This window comes from Schistocerca americana, chromosome 4 (genome assembly GCF_021461395.2).
Source record: "Schistocerca americana isolate TAMUIC-IGC-003095 chromosome 4, iqSchAmer2.1, whole genome shotgun sequence".
In the NCBI taxonomy this organism is placed as follows: Eukaryota; Metazoa; Arthropoda; class Insecta; order Orthoptera; family Acrididae; genus Schistocerca; species Schistocerca americana.
In genome coordinates, this window is record NC_060122.1 from 258,890,668 (window position 1) to 258,911,925 (window position 21,258).

General features: G+C 43.3%; 2 protein-coding genes across 2 annotated transcripts in view; both read right to left on the reverse strand.

Annotated features, from left to right (window-relative positions):
• LOC124613392 overlaps positions 1–11,484 on the reverse strand; it is a 74,779-nt gene extending 63,295 nt beyond the window's left edge. Inside the window, exon 1 of the mRNA XM_047142094.1 lies at positions 11,424–11,484. Within this exon, the coding sequence (XP_046998050.1) occupies positions 11,424–11,484 (61 nt within the window). The remainder of the gene's footprint in view (positions 1–11,423) is intronic.
• An 8,306-nt stretch (positions 11,485–19,790) lies between these two features.
• Positions 19,791–21,258, reverse strand: part of LOC124612301 — a 114,507-nt gene continuing 113,039 nt past the window's right edge. The window contains exon 5 of the mRNA XM_047140414.1: positions 19,791–19,914. Within this exon, the coding sequence (XP_046996370.1) occupies positions 19,804–19,914 (111 nt within the window). The 3' untranslated portion in view covers positions 19,791–19,803. The remainder of the gene's footprint in view (positions 19,915–21,258) is intronic.

Genomic DNA, 21,258 nt, shown 5'->3' on the forward strand with positions numbered 1-21,258 from the left:
AAAGTTGTTTCACAGAGGAAGATTGCACTGTAGTTCCTTCTCTAGATTGTCGCACAGATGACAAAATGGTAGATGTCGAAATAGACGACAGAGGGATAGAGAAACAATTAAAATCGCTCAAAAGAGGAAAGGCCTCTGGACCTGATGGGATACCAGTTCAATTTTACACAGAGTACGCGAAGGAACTTGCCCCCCTTCTTGCAGCGGTGTAGCGTAGGTCTCTATAAGAGCGTAGCGTTCCAAAGGATTGGAAAAGGGCACAGGTCATCCCCGTTTTCAAGAACGGACGTCGAGCAGATGTGCAGAACTATAGACCTGTATCTCTAACGTCGATCAGTTGTAGAATTTTGGAACACGTATTGTGTTCGAGTATAATGACTTTTCTGGAGACTAGAAATCTACTCTGTAGGAATCAGCATGGGTTTCGAAAAAGACGGTCATGTGAAACCCAGCTCGCGCTATTTGTCCACGAGACTCAGAGGGCCATAGATACGGGTTCACAGGTAGATGATGCCGTGTTTCTTGACTTCCGCAAGGCGTTCGATACAGTTCCCCACAGTCGTTTAATGAACAATGTAAGAGCATATGGACTATCAGACCAATTGTGTGATTGGATTGAGGAGTTCCTAGATAACAGGACGCAGCATGTCATTCTCAATGGAGAGAAGTCTTCCGAAGTAAGAGTGATTTCAGGTGTGCCGCAGGGGAGTGTCATAGGACCGTTGCTATTCACAATATACATAAATGACCTTGTGGATGACATCGGAAGTTCACTGAGGCTTTTTGCAGATGATGCTGTGGTGTATCGAGAGGTTGTAACAATGGAAAATTGTACTGAAATGCAGGAGGATCTGCAGCGAATTGACGCATGGTGCAGGGAATGGCAATTGAATCTCAATGTAGACAAGTGTAATGTGCTGCGAATACACAGAAAGATAGATCCTTTATCATTTAGCTACAAAATAGCAGGTCAACAACTGGAAGCAGTTAATACCATAAATTATCTGGGAGTACGCATTAGAAGTGATTTAAAATGGAATGATCATATAATGTTGATCGTCGGTAAAGCAGATGCCAGACTGAGATTCATTGGAAGAATCCTAAGGAAATGCAATCCGAAAACAAAGGAAGTAGGTTACAGTACACTTGTTCGCCTACTGCTTGAATACTGCTCAGCAGTGTGGGATCCGTACCAGATAGGGTTGATAGAAGATATAGAGAGGATCCAACGGAGAGCAGCGCGCTTCGTTGCAGGATCATTTAGTAATCGCGAAAGCGTTACGGAGATGATAGATAAACTCCAGTGGAAGACTCTGCAGGAGAGACGCTCAGTAGCTCGGTACGGGATTTTGTCAAAGTTTCGAGAACATACCTTCACCGAAGAGTCAAGCAGTATATTGCTCCCTCCTACGTATATCTCGCGAGGAGACCATGAGGATAAAATCAGAGAGATTAGAGCCCACACAGAGGCATACCGACAATCCTTCTTTCCACGAACAATACGAGAATGAAATAGAAGGGAGAACCGATAGAGGTACTCAGGGTACCCTCCGTCACGCACCGTCGGGTGGCTTGAGGAGTATGGATGTAGATGTAGATGTAGATGTAGATGAACTGGGACTGCAAAACTGTTTTTCCTAGTTCACAAATGCACCGCTATATACTACCTATGACCTTAATGAGGCATATTATCAGGTTCCGTTGGATGAGGGGTCTAAACGCATCACAGCGTTTCCGCTGAGTGCAACCTCTTTGAAATTGATCATGTTCCATTTGGTCTTGCGAGAGATGCTACCTTCTCATCTCAGTTACTGGACTAGTTGTTATCTAACATTAAATTTAAATTTGTTCTTCATTATCTTGATAATTTGCTGATGTGTAGTTTCAGAGAAGTGTTCACCATCCTCAGGGAGGCAGGACTGTCTGCCAGACTGGGCAAGGATAAAACTGCATTTCTGGAAATGTCATTTTTGGGGCATATTGTCTCACCACGTGAAGTGCGAGTTGATTCAGAATGCACACAGTGTCCACCGCCTCTTAATATTAGAGAAATGTCTAGGTTCGTTGGGATGTTGAACTTCTTCAGGTAATTAACTCCGAATTTTGCTCAGCTGCCCAAATTGTAGAGTGCATTGCACAAGAAGCGACGAAACATTTAGTGGAGGGAATCATAGCAAGATGCTTCTGAATGCCTGAAGGACGCTATAGTATGCACTTACGTACTAACAGTTACCAATTAAGAGAAACTGTACATTGCTCAGACAGATCCTTCCCTGCTGGGAGTGGAAGCTATATTTCTACAGGAACACCCGGAAGGTTGTTATCGTACGTGTCTCGGAGATTATTTCCTTCAGGAGAAGCAAGGTTGCGTTTAAGGGGCTGGAAGCCTAGTCTGTATTGTTCGTGGTAGAGACGTTTCGGTTTTACCGAGAACATAGACCACGAGACTCAGAGGGCCATAGACACGGGTTCCCAAGTAGATGCCGTGTTCCTTGACTTCCGCAAGGCGTTCGATACAGTTCCCCACAGTCGTCTAATGAACAAAGTAAGAGCATATGGACTATCAGACCAATTGTGTGATTGGATTGAAGAGTTCCTAGTTAACAGAACGCAGCATGTCATTCTCAATGGAGAGAAGTCTTCCTAAGTAAGAGTGATTTCAGGTGTGCCGCAAGGGAGTGTCGTAGGACCGTTGCTATTCGCATTATATATAAATGACCTTGTGGATAACATCGGAAGTTCACTGGGGCTTTTTGCGGATGATGCTGTGGTATATCGAGAGGTTGTAACAATGGAAAATTGTACTGAAATGCAGGAGGATCTGCAACGAATTGACGCATGGTGCAGGGAATGGCAATTGAATCTCAAGGTAGACAAGTGTAATGTGCTGCGAATGCATAGAAAGAAAGATCGTTTATCATTTTGCCACAATATAGTAGGTCAGCAACTGGAAGCAGTTAATTCCATAAATTATCTGGGCGTAGGCATTAGGAGTGGTTTAAAATGGAATGATCATATAAAGTTGATCGTCGGTAAAGCAGATGCCAGACTGAGATTAATTGGAAGAGTCCAAAGGTAATGCAATCCGAAAACAAAGGAAGTAGGTTACAGTACACTTGTTCGCCTACTGCTTGAATATTGCTCAACAGTGTGGGATCCGTACTAGATAGGGTTGATAGAGGAGATAGAGAAGATCCAACGGAGAGCAGCGCGCTTCGTTACATGATCATTTGGTAATCGCGAAAGCGTTACGGAGATGATAGATAAACTCCAGTGGAAGACTTTGCAGCAGAGACGCTCAGTAGCTCGGTACGGGCTTTTGTTAAAATTTCGAGAACATACCTTCACCGAGGAGTCAAGCAGTATATTGCTCAATCCTACGAATATCTCGCGAAGAGACCATGAGGATAGAATCAGAGAGATTAGAGCCCAAACAGAGGCACACCGACAATCTTTCTTTCCACGAAGAATGCGAGACTGGAATAGATGGGAGAACCGATTGAGGTACTGCAAGTACATTCCGCCACACACCGCCAGGTGGTTTACTGAGTATGGTTGTAGATGTAGATGTAACAACTGGAGACCGAAAATTAGAGTTTGAGCTGGGTGTTAGCTGGACCTAACCACATGAGAAGAATAGCTAGATAAATGGTGTGGATGTCACCATTTCAGTCTGGAAGTTTGAAGTGAAGCATGCAAAGGCACATGATAAAATGCCTGAAAACAGATTGAGTAGAACGGTAGTAAGGGCATCTGGTGAAGGTGGGAACGGAGATATTAGGACGAAACACAAGACTCGGAGTGTTAACCATTTTATGAGAGCTTTTTGCAATATTTCAGGGCATTTCGAAGTATCCACAAGTGAATAATTTCGTTTGTGCCATCAGGGATAACTTGGCCATGGGGGTCTTGGTGAAGCCATATTGCAAATAGGTGTAGTATGTTGCACGGCTAGAGGCAACCACCACTCTAGGACAGTGATTCCAGAAGGATTGGTGCCCACGTTATTCGCCTGTTCCCACCTGTTGCCAGCGGGCGGCCACCTGGGAGTGTGTAAGACACGTGCAAAGATCGGAGAAGAGTTCATTTGGAAAGAGATAGTCGCACATATTAGAACTCTGGCGCCCGCGTTCAAAGCTATATCTATCGGAAAGGCACCACACAATGTTAAAGAAAAGATGTCAGCATCCAAGCCTGTGGAGGAACAAATGGAGAAGTCATACACTAAAGGAAAAAAATTGCTATATCAAGGAAGAGTTGTGGAACGGAAACGAAAGTTGGTAGGCGTGTTTCTACATCTGAAAGATGATGTATATTCACTTTCGGGCCAGTTGCATAATACAGTTGCCTTAACATCAAGTGAACACGTCCAATCTCAACGGTAACTAACACTAGAGGCCGTTACAGCGTGTATTTAAAGGGGAATCTGATTTGCATCCTCAGACTCCATTATCAACACCTCACTTAGTTTGAACGAGGTAGTGGAGTAGGGCTACGAGAAGAGGGATGTTCTTTCTGCCATAGTGCAGGAAGACTTGGCAGGGACATAGCCACTGCACATGTTTTCTGGCAGCGGTGATCACAAGGATATATGGTTGCGAGAAGACCGTTCTCTGGTCGGCCACGTGATATTACCGAGAGGGAAGACCTGCGTGTCTGGCGTATGACTGGTGCATCGTACAGCATATGCAGCGGCAATCTAAGCAGCAGCTGGCATCACTGTGACACAACGAACTGTTACGAATCGGTTATTTCAAGGGCAGCTCCGAGCCAGATGCCCTGTATCGTTTATTCCTCTAGCCGCAAATTACAGCAATTTGTGACCTCAGCGGTGTCAAGAGAGAGCTCATTGGAGGTCAGGGTGGAGGGCTGTTGTGTTTTCTGATGACAGCTGATTCTACATCTACATCAAAATCTACGTGATTACTCTGCTATTCACAATAAAGTGCCCGGCAGAGGGTTCAGTGAACCACCTTCAAGGTGTCTCTCAACCGTTCCACTCTCGAACGGCGCGCGGAGAAAACAGGCACAGATTTCTCGGTGCGAGCCCTGATTTCTCTTATCTTATCGTGGTGATCATTTCTCCCTGTGTAGGTCGGTGCCAACAGAATATTATTGCAATCTGAGGAGAAAAATGCTGATTGAAATTTCATGAGAAGATCCTGTTACAACGAAAACCGCCTTTTTTTAATGATTACCACTCCAATTCAAGTATCACGTCTGTGGCACCAACTCCCCTATTTAGCGATAATACAAAACGAGCTGCCCTTCCTTGAACTTTCTCGATGTCATCCGTCAGTGCCACCTGATGCGGATCCCACACGGCACAGCAATACTCCACCGTTGTGGAGCGTGTTGTAAGCAGCCTCTTTAATTGATCTGTTGCATCTTCTAAGCGTTCTACCAATGAATGGTAGTCTTTGGTTTGCTCTACGCACAACTCCAGGAACAATAGAGGGCGTGTAACTTCCTTGGGGAAGTTCCAGTGGTGTCCATGTGTTAGATACAAGGAGACCAGTTGAGGGCCAGCAAGCAACTTGTCTGCATGCCTAAACACACATTCTTTACATCTGGAGTTATGGTCAGGAATGAGATTTCATAGCCGGCCGGGCTGGCCGAGCAGTTCTAGACGCTGCAGTCTGGAGCCGCGCGACCGCTACTGTCGCAGGTTCGAATCCTGCCTTGGGCATGGCTGTGTGTGATGTCCTTAGGTTAGTTAGGTTTAAGTAGTTCTAATTTCCATGAACCATGGACCTTGCCGTTGGTGGGGAGGCTTGCGTGCCTCAGCGATACAGATGGCCGTACCGTAGGTGCAACCACAGCGGAGGGGTATCTGTTGAGAGACTAGACAAACGTGTGGTTCCTGAAGAGGGGCAGCAGCCTTTTCAGTAGTTGCAGGGGCAACAGTCTGGATGATTGACTGATCTGGACTTGTAACACTAACCAAAACGGCCTTGGTGTGCTGGTACTGCGAACGGCTGAAAGCAAGGGGAAACTACAGCCGTAATTTTTCCCGAGGGCATGCAGCTTTACCGTATGGATAAATGATGATGGCGTCCTCTTGGGTAAAATATTCCGGAGGTAAAATAGTCCCCCATTCGGATCTCCGGGCGGGGACTACTCATGAGGACGTCGTTATCAGGAGAAAGAAAACTGGCATTCTGCGGATCGGAGCGTGGAATGTCAGATCCCTTAATCGGGCAGGTAGGTTAGAAAACTTAAAAAGGGAAATGGATAGGTTAAAGTTAGATATAGTGGTAATTAGTGAAGTTCGGTGGCAGGAGGAACAAGACTTTTGGTTAGGTGAATACGAGGTTGCAAATACAAAATCAAATATGGGTAATGCAGGAGTAGGTTTAATAATGAATAAAAAAATTGGAGTGCGGGTAAGCTACTACAAACAGCATAGTGAACGCATTATTGTGGCCAAGATAGACACGAAGCCCATTCCTGCTACAATAGTACAAGTTTATATGCCAACTAGCTCTGCAGATGATGAAGAAATTGATGAAATGTATGATGAGATAAAAGAAATTATTCAGGTAGTGAAGGGAGACGAAAATTTAATAGCCATGTGTGACTGGAATTCGAGAGTGGGAAAAGGGAGAGAAGGAAACATAGTGGGTGAATACGGATTGGGGGGAAGAAATGAAAGAGGAAGACGCCTTGTAGAATTTTGCACAGAGCATAACTTAATCATAGCTAACACTTGGTTCAAGAATCATAAAAGAAGGTTGTATACATGGAAGGATCCTGGAGATACTAGAAGGTATCAGATAGATTATATAATGGTAAGACAGAGATTTAGGAACCAGGTTTTAAATTGTAAGACATTTCCAGGGACAGATGTGGACTCTGACGACGATCTATTGGTCATGAGCTGTAGATTCAAACTGAAGAAACTGCAAAAAGATGTGAATTTAAGGAGATGGGATCTGGACAAACTGATTAAACCAGAGGTTGTACAGAGTTTCAGGGAGAGCATAAGGGAACAATTGTCACAAATGGGGGAATGGAATACAGTAGAAGAAGAATGGGTAGCTCTGAGGGATGAAGTAGTGAAGGCAACAGAGGATCAAGTAGGTAAAAAGACGAGGGCTTGGGTAACAGAAGAAATATTGAATTTAATTGATGAAAGGAGAAAATATAAAAATGCAGTAAATGAAGCAGGCAAAAAGGAATCCAAACGTCTCAAAAATCTGATCGACAGGAAGTGCAAAATGGCTAAGCAGGCATGGCTAGAGGACAAATGTAAAGATATAGAAGCTTATCTCACTAGGGGTAAGATAGATATTGCCTACAGGAAAATTAAAGAGACCTTTCGAGAAAAGAGAACCACTTGTATGAATATCAAGAGCTCAGATGGAAACCCAGTTCTAAGCAAAGGGAAGGCAGAAAGGTGGAAGGAGTATATAGAGGGTCTATACAGGGGCGACGTACTTGAGGACAATATTCTGGAAATGGAAGAGAATGTAGATGAAGACGAAATGGAAGATAAAATACTGCGTGAAGAGTTTGACAGAGCACTGAAAGATCTGAGCCGAAACAAGGCCCTGGGAGTAGACAACATTCCATTAGAACTACTGACGGCCTTGGGAGAGCCAGTCCTGACAAAACTCTACCATCTGGTGAGCAAGATGTATGAGACAGGTGAAATTCCCTCAGACTTCTAGAAGAATATAATAATTCCAATCTCAAAGAAAGCAGGTGTTGACAGATGTGAAAATTACCGATCTATCAGTTTAATAAGCCACAGCTGCAAAATACTAACGCGAATTCTTTACAGACGAATGGAAAAACTAGTAGAAGCCAACCTTGGGGAAGATCAGTTTGGATTCCCTAGAAATATTGGAACACGTGAGGCAATACTGACCTTACGACTTATCTTAGAAGAAAGATTAAGAAAAGGCAAACCTAAGTTTCTAGCATTTGTAGACTTAGAGAAAGCTTTTGACAATGTTGACTGGAATACTCTCAAATTCTAAAGGTGGCAGGGGTAAAATACAGGGAGCGAAAGGCTATTTACAATTTGTACAGAAAGCAGATGGCAGTTATAAGAGTCGAGGGACATGAAAGGGAAGCAGCGGTTGGGAAGGGAGTGAGACAGGGTTGTAGCCTCTCCTCGATGTTATTCAATCTGTATATTGAGCAAGCAGTGAAGGAAACAAAAGAAAAATTCGGAGTAGGTATTAAAATCCATGGAGAAGAAATAAAAACTTTGAGGTTCGCCGATGACATTGTTATTCTGTCAGAGACAGCAAATGACTTGGAAGAGCAGTTGAATGGAATGGACAGTGTCTTGAAAGGAGGATATAAGATGAACATCAACAAAAGCAAAACGAGGATAATGGAATGTAGTCGAATTAAGTCGGGTGATGCTGAGGGAATTAGATTAGGAAATGAGACACTTAAGGTAGTAAAGGAGTTCTGCTATTTGGGGAGCAAAATAACTGATGATGGTCGAAGTAGAGAGGATATAAAATGTAGACTGGCAATGGCAAGAAAAGCGTTTCTGAAGAAGAGAAATCTGTTAACATCGAGTATAGATTTAAGTGTCAGGAAGTCATTTCTGAAACTATTTGTATGGAGTGTTGCCATGCATGGAAGTGAGACATGGACGATAAATAGTTTGGACAAGAAGAGAATAGAAGCTTTCGAAATGTGGTGGTACAGAAGAATGCTGAAGATTAGATGGGTAGATCACATAACTAATGAGGAGGTATTGAATAGAATTGTGGAGAAGAGGAGTTTGTGGCACACCTTGAAAAGAAGAAGGGACCGGTTGGTAGGACATGTTCTGAGGCATCAAGGGATCACAAATTTAGCATTGGAGGGCAGCGTGGAGGGTAAAAATCGTAGAGGGAGACCGAGAGATGAATACACTAAGCAGATTCAGAAGGACGTAGGTTGCAGTAAGTACTGGGACATGAAGAAGCTTGCACAGGATAGAGTAGCATGGAGAGCTGCATCAAACCAGTCCCAGGACTGAAGACCACAACAACAACAACAAGTCTAGGGGACTGATGACCTCAGCAGTTAAGCCCCATAGTGCTCAGAGCCATTTGAACCATTTTTTAGATTTCATATGACAGCAGGAGCACTCTCGTGGTTATTCCACGCACTCTGACTGCAAATTTGTACGTAAATCTCGTGATTCGACATGTTGTGATGCTATTCGTAAACAGCATTCCAATGGGATAACGCTTGCCCACATACCCCAAAACGTTCTACGCAGTGTCGACATGTTGCCTTGGCGTGATCGCTCATCAGATCTGTCTCCAATCGAGCACACATGGGACATCATCGAACGACAATTCCAGCGTGATCCACAAACGGTATTAACCGTCTGTGCATTAACCGACCAATTGGGACAGACATGGAACTCAGTACCATAAACCGGCAGCAGCACAACACAGTGATCCACGTTTGCATGCTTTCCTTCAACATTCTGATGGTTACACGGTTATTAATGTCAGGGTGTGTCTAATCGTGATTCTATTTCCATGCTCGCATGCGTGGACAACTTTAGTGGGCTTTCTTGGCTGTTTCACGCCAGTACTGCACGGCACAGGAGGTTGTACGCTGGTTGAGGCAGGTATTATGAACTTTCGTTTCTTGCCAGACCATGAGTCTGTTAATTCGACGGCTTTAACGACCAGGGCATTCAAGCTGTTCTGTTTAGTTTACGTGCTTCGATTTAGGGGTGTGGTAACAATACTATTCAAGTAAGCACTATCAAGTCTTCCACCTTATATTTTGGAGGATGAACGTCGACGATCGTGCTACGCACAATACACATCGCACGTAGACGCTCTTGAGTATGGGTCTTACCCGAAACCGATTGTTCGCAATAAACTGATTTGAAAAACAACATGGTACAACAACGTTCTTCTTCGCAAGTGAAACGGCCCATATCTCAACAAGTATTTGTTTCAGAACATACAGTTACCGGAACTTTTTTTTCTGGTTTTTACCAGTAAAGCCTTTTGCAGGAATATGTGAAACATATGTTGAGCATTCTATATAATACTCGTTAATACGCAAGGATAGCAGACACATTTGACAAATACTGTCACCTGAGACACCAGTTTCTGCCTGCACGAGATGAAGACACTGTGAATATTTTTCTTTGCTTATTTTACTGATAGCGACTGTGCGAGAGACTTCATGGGGGCTAATGCACAAAGGTAAATGATAGCACATTGGTGACGACAATGTGCAATCGCACGTGGGTGATATGCCAGTATTCTGATGACGAATAAACGCTTCCAATATGCGTTCACCGCGATGTCACTAAACACGGATGCGACCATCATGGTGCTGTAAACAGAACCCGGGGTCATCCGAAAAAATGTCGTTTTGCCGTTCGTGCACCGAGTTTCGTCGTTGAGTACACCATCGCAGGCGCTCCTGTCTGTGATGCAGCGTCAAGGGTGACCGCAGCCATGGTCTCCGAGCTGATAGACCCTGCTGCGGCAAACGTCGTCGAACTGTTCGTGCAGATGGTTGTTGTCTTTCAAACGTCTCCATCTGTTGACTCAGGGATCTAGACGTGGCTGCACGATCCGTTACAGCCACGCGGATAAGATGTCTGTCATCTCGACTGCTAGTGATATGAGGCCGTCGGGATCCAGCACGGCGTTCCGTATTTCCCTCTTGAACCCAACGATTCCATATTCTGCTAACAGTCATTAGATCTCGACCAACGCGAGCAGCAATGTCGGCGACATGTTAAACCGCAATAGCGATAGGCTACAATCCGACCTTTATCAAAGTCGGAAACGTGATGGTACGCATTTCTCCTCCTTACACGAGGCATCACAACAACGTTTCACCAGGCAACGCCGGTGAACTGCTGTTTGTGTATGAGAAATCGGTTGGAAACTTTCCTCACGTCAGCACGTTGTAGGTGCTCTGAAAAGCTAATCATTTGCAAATCACAGCATCAGCATCTTCTTCCTGTCGGTTAAATTTCGCGTCTGTAGCACGTCATCTTCGTGGTGTAGCAATTGTAATGGTCAGTGATGTTCAATTCCGTAGACGTGTTCATAAGGTCTTTTTTCCTCCATTTCCAGTCAGAAATCCGTCCCTGAAGTTTGTCGGTTTTATTAATGTTCCTTCTGTATAGAGACGCTTCATTTGGGAGACTTACATACAATACTGTCTAAAATTGCCGTTACTTATTATCTATAATTCACATTGTCATGACAAATGAAATAAAATATATGATTTGTATGGAAGCTATTAGCTAACGGTTCAGCTTACTCAGAGAGGCAGACAATATAACAGCGGAGTCTTTCGACTTAAGCTCCTACCTGATGTTCTTATACCTATGGTATCTTGCGTAACTTCGTGTTAATTCTGTATCTAGGAGGATAAGAGTAGCCGTGTACCCATTATCAATATCCTATTAGAATACTCACACTGAAGGGAAGCTGTGGCCAGCAGCGCGAGAATGAATGAACACATGCTCCCAGTTGCCATTTCGGCTAGGTTCGTTTTGTTCGTCTCGCCACTCAAGACTGGTTCTCCGACAAAAAACCTCGGCTCTTTGCTATATGTAATCGATGTTCTCACCTTATTTCTCGAAGTGAGGCTTTTATCTATCAGGCTTTTTATCAGCATCACAACCTCAGCTCTTATCGGCATCAGACATGGACCTATTATATTTATCTGTTAGTTTTATCATCGAGACTTGACACACAGCTTGCAACTCACCTGGGTTATTTGGGAATCTGTAACATGTGAGATTCCAAAACTGTTATCGGCTGCGAACGGGATATTCCAGTAATGATGAAGTAACACTGACTATATCTGCCCACTCCATCACTGCAGATCTTTCCTTAGAACTGATCGATAAACGACTAGCGTGAACATTCCGACTTTGGTAAAATAGCCTTGACACGAAGTCACATGCAGATATGTATTTTCGTACGTTGTGTTGCACGAATAACCTTCTTTGCGCTATAACATCTTTTGTCGTTCATATTTGTGCTTTTACACAACTTTAACAGTAGTACTCCCATTCAAATCATTATTCACCAAGATTGTCAGTGTAGATATTAAAGTGAGTAAAAGTGCAATTTTGAGAATTTTCGTAGGTTATAAGTATTATGCGTAACATATTTCGCAATTAAATCGTCGTTTGGAACTTCATTCCAGTGGGACACATTACAACTAACAAATCATTTCACAATTGTTTCTCCACTTTCAATACGTATATTGTCAGCGTTTATCATAAATTAACGCTATTTTCGTGTTTGTAATGGCTATAACCTCAAAACAAATTTCAGGAAATTAGTAACTTTCATCCCAGGTATTTCTGTTGCCTTAATAGAAATCTCGCTTTGCGTACTAATTGTTTCAGTTTTTAATGTGTGTGTGTTTGTGTGTGATTAAATCTCGGATACTGATATAAGCAAAGCTTTGCTGTAATGTATGTATATGTATGCCCCAGAAAACAAATTGGAAACGCAATATGACAAGGGATATTTGAAGTAATACTCACAGACACACAAACTTACCGAATGCAGGTATTATCAGTAATTCACATTGCCATGACAAATGAAATAAAATGTATGATTTGTAAGGAAGCTATTAGCTAACGGTTCAGCTTACTTAGAGAGGCAGACAATATAACAGCGGAGTCTTTCGTCTTAAGCTCCTAACTGATATTCTTAGACCTATGGTATCTTGGGTAACTTCGTTTTAACACTGTATCTAGGAGGATAAGAGTAGCCGTGTACCCATTATCAGTATCCGATTAGGATAGAGATAGATAAACAAATTGGAAACACAATCTGACAAGGAGTATTTAAAGTAATACTCACAGACACACAAACTTACCTAACACAGGTGCAACTGAAATGAATGTTTCATAGCTAACTGTTCAACCATCAATCAATAAGTAATTTTTCATCAAGAAAATGTTAAAAAATTGTGAAGTGTCTTTGCTCTCGCCTTTGGCCTCAAGCAGTACAAATGGGGATGTTCCTTCTTATTTGTTTCTTGTTTATACTCACTGTGTCAAACATAGAAGACCAACGAAACCAATACTTTCTTTATTCACTAAGATTGGAACACAACGTCAAAACAAAATCTTCTCCTAAATTGCTAACAGAGAGTCCGTCGCTGTTATGAATTCCGCAATATAACTCTCTAATATTCTAGCTCAATGTCCATTGTTGATTTCTTATTATTTATTTTCCATTAGCTTTAGCTGGTTCTGCCTCGTGTTCAAGCTGATACATTCAGAAATCAGCTAAAATAGCGCCCAGCGACCTACCTTTCCTCATTCTAAACCGTAATCCGTATAATGAAGCAGAATATATACATTTCTAATATTTTGCAACTGTAGAATGTGTTAAATTTAGCAAACTTTTCATGCCACCCTTAGCATCTACGAGACGAAGCCGGTGGCAACAACCGTTCACAACATGGCGGCGAGGTAGCATGTAGCTGCTTCGGGTAAAGACAGTAAATGAAATCACTTGGTTTGGCCGAAACAATTCAGTGAAAATATTATGAAACTATATGTATATTGTTCTCAAAAGAATGCAACTATTCTACAAACTCCACGTGGGTCATCAAAGTAACGAATGCAAACATGATTCTCGCAAAGAGTAAACTGAATTGTATGCTGAATTGTTTGCTCTCAATATTCAACTTCTTGGAAGGGAATAACTCTTCTACAACGTCGGAGACAGTGATAATCGTCAACCTACAACACAAAAAATTGAAAAGATAATATTCGGTCCAACAATTAGCTTCCATTTAACAAAAAAGTGAGCAACGTACGAGCTTCCGTTTCATTACGCGGAAGAATAACGTGGCAAGTATGAACACGGATTGACAGCAAGTTATCTGTGCAGGTATACATAGTGCACTTCTGAAATAACATACATATTCACATGATAGGCACCATGAAAGAAGGTGAAAGTGACTCAGTCATTTTGTTCATCACTGCAGAAACTGCGAAGCGGCTGGCACTGACACCAAAACCAGACTGCCTCTCAAATCGAACGGAAGGTCAAACACGGCGGGCCTCTTAGTGCTATTCGGATGAATTACGCTCTATACTAAAGCGTTTTAAGCCTCTCCCTTCACTCATTATCATCATACAATAGAAACATAAAACGAAACTGTACAAAGAGCCAATACCCTCACCTGTTGTTGGTGTTCTGGTTGTTGTTGCTGTGGTCGTCAGTATGAAGACTGGTTTGCTACTGCTCTCCGTGCTACACTATCATGCTTGCAACTTACATCCTTCTGAATTTTCTTACGGTATTCATCTCCTAGTCTCCCTCTACAATGTCTACCGTCAATTCCTCCCTCTCTCCCTCCCTCCCCCCCCCCCCCATCACCACCCCACCCACCCAACCACACTTCCGTCCAATATTGAATTGTTGATCCCTTTATGTCTCATGCGTTCAACGTTTAATATCATCAGTTAATATACTGTTCAAATAACAAAACCAATCTACTAGTTTAAGCGTCTCCTTTACTGACCTAATTCCCTCAGCATCACGTGATTTAATTCGACTACATTCCATTACCCTTGTTTCGCTTTTGTTGGTGTTTCAAGACACTATCCATGTCTTTAGCTGCTCTTCCAAGCCCTTTGTTGTCTCTGACAGAATTACAATTTTATAAACAAACCTCAAAGTTTTTCTCTCTTCTTCCTGAAGGGTACCGATAAAATAACATAGACGATATACTACAAACCTGTCTCACTCCCTTCTCAAGTACTGCTTCCTTCATGACCCTTGACTCTTATTACTCATGTCTGCTCTCTGTACAAGTTGTAAATAACCTTTCGCTTGCTTTAATGCTGACACCTTCAGAATTTCAAAGAGGTTATTCCAGTCAACACTGTCAAAAACATTCCCAAGTCTACATATGCTATAAACGGGTGCTTACCTTCCTTATAAAGTACGTCGTAGGCTCAGTATTACCTTGCGTGTTCCTATACTTCTCCGGAATCCAAATTGATCTCCTTCGAGGTCGGCTTCTACCATTTTTTCCATTCTTCTTTATAAACACCGTTAGTATTTTGCAGCTATGAGTTACTACAGCGATTATACGGTAGTATTCCCATCTGTCAGCACGTGCTTTCCCTGGAATTGATTACGTTATTCTTGATATCTGAGGCTATTTGACTCACACATATTGCACACCAGACGGAACAGTTTTGATGACGATGATATTCGGTTCATGGGGCGGCTACTTGTGCGGTTATCAGCAGCCATACAAAGACTTAATTTTTTACTGACCAGTCTCTCTACTTTCCCGAACGATGATGGAACAATGAGGACAACATAAACACCCAGTCCCTGGGCGGAAAAATCCCCGACCTGGCCGGGAATCGAAACTGAGGCATCAGCGTTAGGCACTACACCATAAGCTGGTTCTCCCAAGGCTGTCAGTAGTTCTGACGGAATTTCGTCTACTCCCGGGGCTTTGTTTCGACTTGGATCTTGCAGTGCTCTGTTAAATTCTTCTCGCAGTATCTTATCTCTCAACTCATCAACGTCCTCTTCCATTCCTATAATAATGCCTTCATGTTCATCTGCCTTGTATAGAGCCTACATACTTTTTCTACCTTTCAACTTTTCTTTCTTTGCTTAGCATTGGTCTCCCAATAGAGATCCTTGATATTCATAGACCTGCTTCTCTTTTCTCCAAAGATCTCTTTAATTCTTCTGTAGACGGTATCTATCTTTACCCTATAGAAATATAGTTCTAAATCCTTAGATTTGTCGTCTAGTCATTCCTGCTAGACCATTTTGCTCTTCCTCTCAATCTCATTTTTAGACGTTTTTATTCCTTTTCGCCTGCTTCATTTGCTCCATTTTTATGCTTTCTTCTTTTATCAATTAAATTCAACTTCTCCTGTATTAGCCAAGGATTTTTACTAGCCCTACGTATTTGATCCTCTGCTATCTTAACCATTTCATCTATCAAGCTATCCATTCGCCTTCTACTGTATTTCTTTCCCCTGTTGTCAATCTTTGCCTGATGGTCCCCCTGAAACTAACTCTAATATCTGGTTCTTTGAACTCATCCAGATCCTATCTCCTTAATTTTATGGCTTTTTGCACTTTGTTACACTCACCTACGCTCTAAGAATACATAAATGGCACAGCTCTCACTTATCTGCAAATAAAGGGTCCCGTGTGCACAGAGATAGAAGACCCATCCGACAGGTAACTGAATACCCAATGTGACATCCCAGCCAAATACGCAATATGACGTGTTTTTATAGACTCTTATGCCAAAACATTGTGATGACCTACACGCAGCGTGTTGGCCCCCCTCAAAAGGCAATACCGGAGCTATTCTGAGTGGTATAGATTCAACAAATTTTTGATAGGTTCCCAGAAATATCTGGCAAGAATAGCCCATGCACAAGCGACGCAACTCCCGTAAGTTGCATGTCATTTGTCAATAGAGCCTGATCTGAGGCCCAATAACGTCATGGATGTGTTCCATCCAGCGAAGATCAGGCGAATTAGGTGGCCAGAACATCAACGTGAGCTCACCACCACGCTTCACAAACCACTGTAGCACTATTACGGCGTAGGGAAACGGTCAGTAACCTTGTCGGGAAGTGTGTTGCTGATGAGGAAGGAATCAGTCATGAACGGATGCGGGTGCTCCGCAGCTATGTTCACAGAGTGCAAAGTTATCATGGTGCCTTTGATTACTACCACAAGTCTCATGAAAGTCCAGGTGATTTTTCGCATAATGCATACATTGAACTAATGAAAGTCATGCGATATCTTTAATATCGTGTTCGAATTCCTTTGCCAAGTTTAGAGCAGGAGCTCTATGTGACATGGACTCAAGGAGTCCTTGCTGAACCATTATGCTTCTACAGCAGGCCATAAGTGTGAAAATGATGCCGGTGCAGGATTTTGTGCACGAAGTGGCATGCCGATTCTGTCCATAAATGCTCGATGGGGTTCATGTCTGGCGATCTGGGTGGCCAAATCGCTGGCTCAAATTGATCATAAAGTTCTTCAAACCAATCACAAACAAATGAGTCCTCGTGACATGACTGGTAGTCATCCATAAAAATTCCATCCTTGAGTGACTATAAATGGTCTCCACTTTCAGTTAGTGATTGGTTCAATTGGACCAGAGGGACCAATCGACTCCACGTAACACAGCCCACACCATTACGAAGACAACATCAGCTTGGATCCATTGCTTCATGGGGTCTGCGCCACAATCGAATCCCACCATAAGTTCTGAAACAGGGACTCGTCTGTACAGATCACGATTTTCCGGATGTCTAGGATCCAACTGATATTGCCACCAGCCCAGGAGAGGCACTAAAGGTGATGTCGCGCTGTTAAAACAGCACACACGTCCGTCGTCTATCGACATAGCCCATTAACGCCAAGTTAACGTGTTGTCCTAAAGGAAATGTTCATCGTACGTTAATGTTGTTGTTTCAAGCAGTGTTGCTTCTCTGTTATCACTGACAAATCTACGCAAACGGTGCTGCTCTCGGTCGTTAAGTGAGGGCCGTCGGCCACTGAGGCTGCATTTGGTATTCTCGGCACACTCTTCACACTATAGATCTCGAAATGAGGAATTCTCTAACAATTTCCGAAATGGAATGTCTCATTCGTCTAGTTCCAACTGCCATCCCACGTTCAAAGACTGTTAATTCGTACGGCTATAATCACGTCGGCAACCTTTCCACATGAATCACCTGAGTACAAATGACAGCTCCTCCAATGCACTGACCTTTTGTACCTTTTGTACTTTTTATTACCGCCATCTGTACATATGCGTATCGCTATCCCATGACTTTCATCACCTCAGTGTAATACTGCTGCAATTGCCTTGCGTCCGAGTGCGGTGCGTACTTCGAGCAGCCGTGCGCCTGGATAATGGCGTTTCCAGGCACCATTACCGACCTCGTGTGAGAAGAAACTTGTTATATCCGACGAAGTGAGCTGTTTCCATTGATCTACGGTCCAATCTCGATATTTCTGCGCCCACTGAAATCGTAACAGTGTGTCAAAATGGGAGTACGTACCGTTCAACACTATGCACCGAATGGCGTTCTCGCAGACACTTGTACCCCCACCAGCATTGTACTCTGCCGGCGTATCCAGTCTGCTGCTGATTTTCTTTCTTTTCCTCCTAAGCTTTTGACTATTCTGCTTTCTCTCTCGGGCCTTTGTCCCGCTCCAACGCGGGTTCGGCTCTGTTATGACGGATTTGGCAGTGTTAAGTGCAGAGGGTGGCCAGATGCCCTTCCTGCCACCACCCCGAACCCCCGGGACGGAAGTAGTGTACCCCAGCTGTCTGCAACGAGTGTAAGTCATGAAATAGTGCGAACGTGTTTCAAATGTCTGTGAGTCGTGTAACGGAGGCGGAACTTGGGCACCAGCCCGGTATTCACCTAGCGGGATGTGGAAAACTGCCTAAAAACCACATCCAACCTGGCCGACATACCGGCCCTCGTCGTTAATCCGCCGGGCGGATTAGATAGGCAGCCGACGCGCCTACCCGAGTCCAGGAAGCAGCGTATTAGCACTCTCGGCTACCCTGTCGGGTCCTTAGACTATTATGCTTTACCGAAAGGCAAAGACTTCAACATCCACACACTACGATGAGGCACGAACACCTTGTCGCTTGCTCTTGGTTTCGCCGTCATTGAAACAGTTTCTGTTGATGATCACGACACTAGCACGCGAAAACCGACCATCATCATCGCTTCAGAAATTCTCATTTCCATGCGCTGCGCACTTCGTGAAAGTCAGTGGATTTACGTACTTGCGGCCGGCATTGTAGATAAAATAATTTCGCATTGTCTCTGCTCTGCTTGCGTCACGTGGCTGTAGCCCCGCCAGGTGGCGATCATTCTCTCCGATGGACAGGGATGCTCATGTTTTGGATCATAATTTGCATCTTTCTGTGACCTGCATCCTTCTGGAAACATATATTGAAACGGTGAATCACGTGGTTCGATCTGACTCGAGCCGGCCGAAGTGGCCGTGCGGTTAAAGGCGCTGCAGTCTGGAACCGCAAGACCGCTACGGTCGCAGGTTCGAATCCTGCCTCGGGCATGGATGTTTGTGATGTCCTTAGGTTAGTTAGGTTTAACTAGTTCTAAGTTCTAGGGGACTAATGACCACAGCAGTTGAGTCCCATAGTGCTCAGAGCCATTTGATCTGACTCGAGATTTCTGTACGATAATATGTACTTCTTCCGCTTTACATTCACAAATGGCGTGTTGGAAGAACAAATATCACTACTCCTCCATGAGTACTCCAGTAGCTTATCTAGGAAAAAGACTTCCCGAAAGGCATATTCATTTGTTGATATTCAAGGAATACCGTGTGGGACGACGCGGTGATGTGGTTCTCCGTCTACTAATATTTAAGATGTTTTCTCTATTTGGTGATCCAACACCACTTAGGAAAAACTGTACGACACCCTCCATATTGCTATTGCTGGTACAAGTCTCAGTGATGACTCGTACAAAGCTACTTAGAATCTATGAAGAGTAATTGAATCTCTTCATTATAAAATATATATCTGCAGGACGACGCTTTGTAGTGACAAATCGTGTTCTCACACAACAATAAACACTTACGTATTGATTCCTCAACTTCATCTAGGTTCTAAACAATATTGAAGTAGGTACAATAAAATTCCAAAACCGTATTTTTGATGAGTTCTACCTCTTTATTCAAAATACATATTGTACAATATTGAAAGCTTTTCCTTTTCGATAGCCAACATTTAATTCACAAATCTGTAAGTGACTATGACAGGAATTTAGAGTGGAAACTCCATGGAGTCGACAATCTGTAGCAGAAGAGGTGGAAACACGTCGTTGCACCATGCCGACACGTCGTCCCAGAAGATGTAGCCAGTCCCGCGACGTGCCTATAAACAAAACCAACGCCAAGTGATGAAAAAGGAATCACACTAAGTAGAATAAGACGTGTCCTGTCTTAGAGATACAGCGGTAAAAAGTGCTGCTGGAGACCTAAAAGCGATCTCCATCTCATACAAAGTACAATTGTACAGTTAGGGGAAGTTTACGATGGGCGTCTCCAAACGATGTTAATGTATAAAATAGCAGGGAAGGGGGAAGAAGTATGCCTCGTGGCGGCAGTGTGCAGGAGGTCGAGCGGTGAGGATTTGATAGTGGGCATCCAGGGCTGCCGTTAAATGCCAAAACAGGAAATTAAGTACAATGAAAAGTATATATTTCAATATACGGAGTACAAAAGGACGTGCCTAGGGTCGGAAGTTAGCAGGTTTAGGCCAGTCTAGGAGGTCGAACAATTAATTAAAATGGGCAACGGAAGGGGAAGCGCTTCATGTTGACTTACGTTGGTGGCCGGTCGTGAAAAGCAGAGCCAGAGGCTCTGGCTTCCAAAAAGACGTCTGTTCTGCTCGAGGTCTGGATTGCAAGAGAGAGAAGCAAGTGTTTTCTCCTCCGCAGAACGCTCCGGCGTCCACTCACGTGATCGGTATCCCGCGCACTCTATTGGCTTTTTAGCGTGAGTTGGCGTGAATTCTCTAGCAGTTTCAGCAGAGGGCTCAGGGCGTCTCTTGTCAGCAACTTTAACTGGACAGAACTGCCTCGGTTTTGAAAGACAAGCGATTTGTGTCTCGTATACACGGCGTGAATTACTATGGGAGAAAGATTCCACTGGGCCTTTGAAATAAATTTTTTAAACTAATTCCCTAAAATATTCCTTGACTGGCTGCCATCCTGTACAGCATATTCCATTTCTAGACATCATAGTATATTGAATTGTGCCGGTCGACCTTATTTGTTGCAAATTGAAAGCTGAATATTTAAACAAATTCAAACATGGAACCCTGAGACTGTCACGTATTCCAGTTAAAAATAATGAACACTACCACATTAAAACAATTTCGGAAATGAGAATCAACATTGAAAGGTTTAAATTACAAAATAACGTCAGTATCTGAAATATAAAGACCACGGCTTTATGACTGTAAAATAACCTTACACGCAGGATCAGCTAGAACGCCAACTTTACTAGAGTTGATATAAAAAATGTCACTATAGACAGGCACAGGACTCCATAGACAGAAAAGTAAGGCAAGGTACTGTTAGTTTTGGCTACACTGTAAATAGAACTGTTGTGACACTACGGAAATAATTTAACAAAAGTAACTTGTTTATTTCACTTTCTTTTTGAGTCATCAGCCTTCTGACCGGTTCGATGCGGCTCGCCACGAATTCCTCCC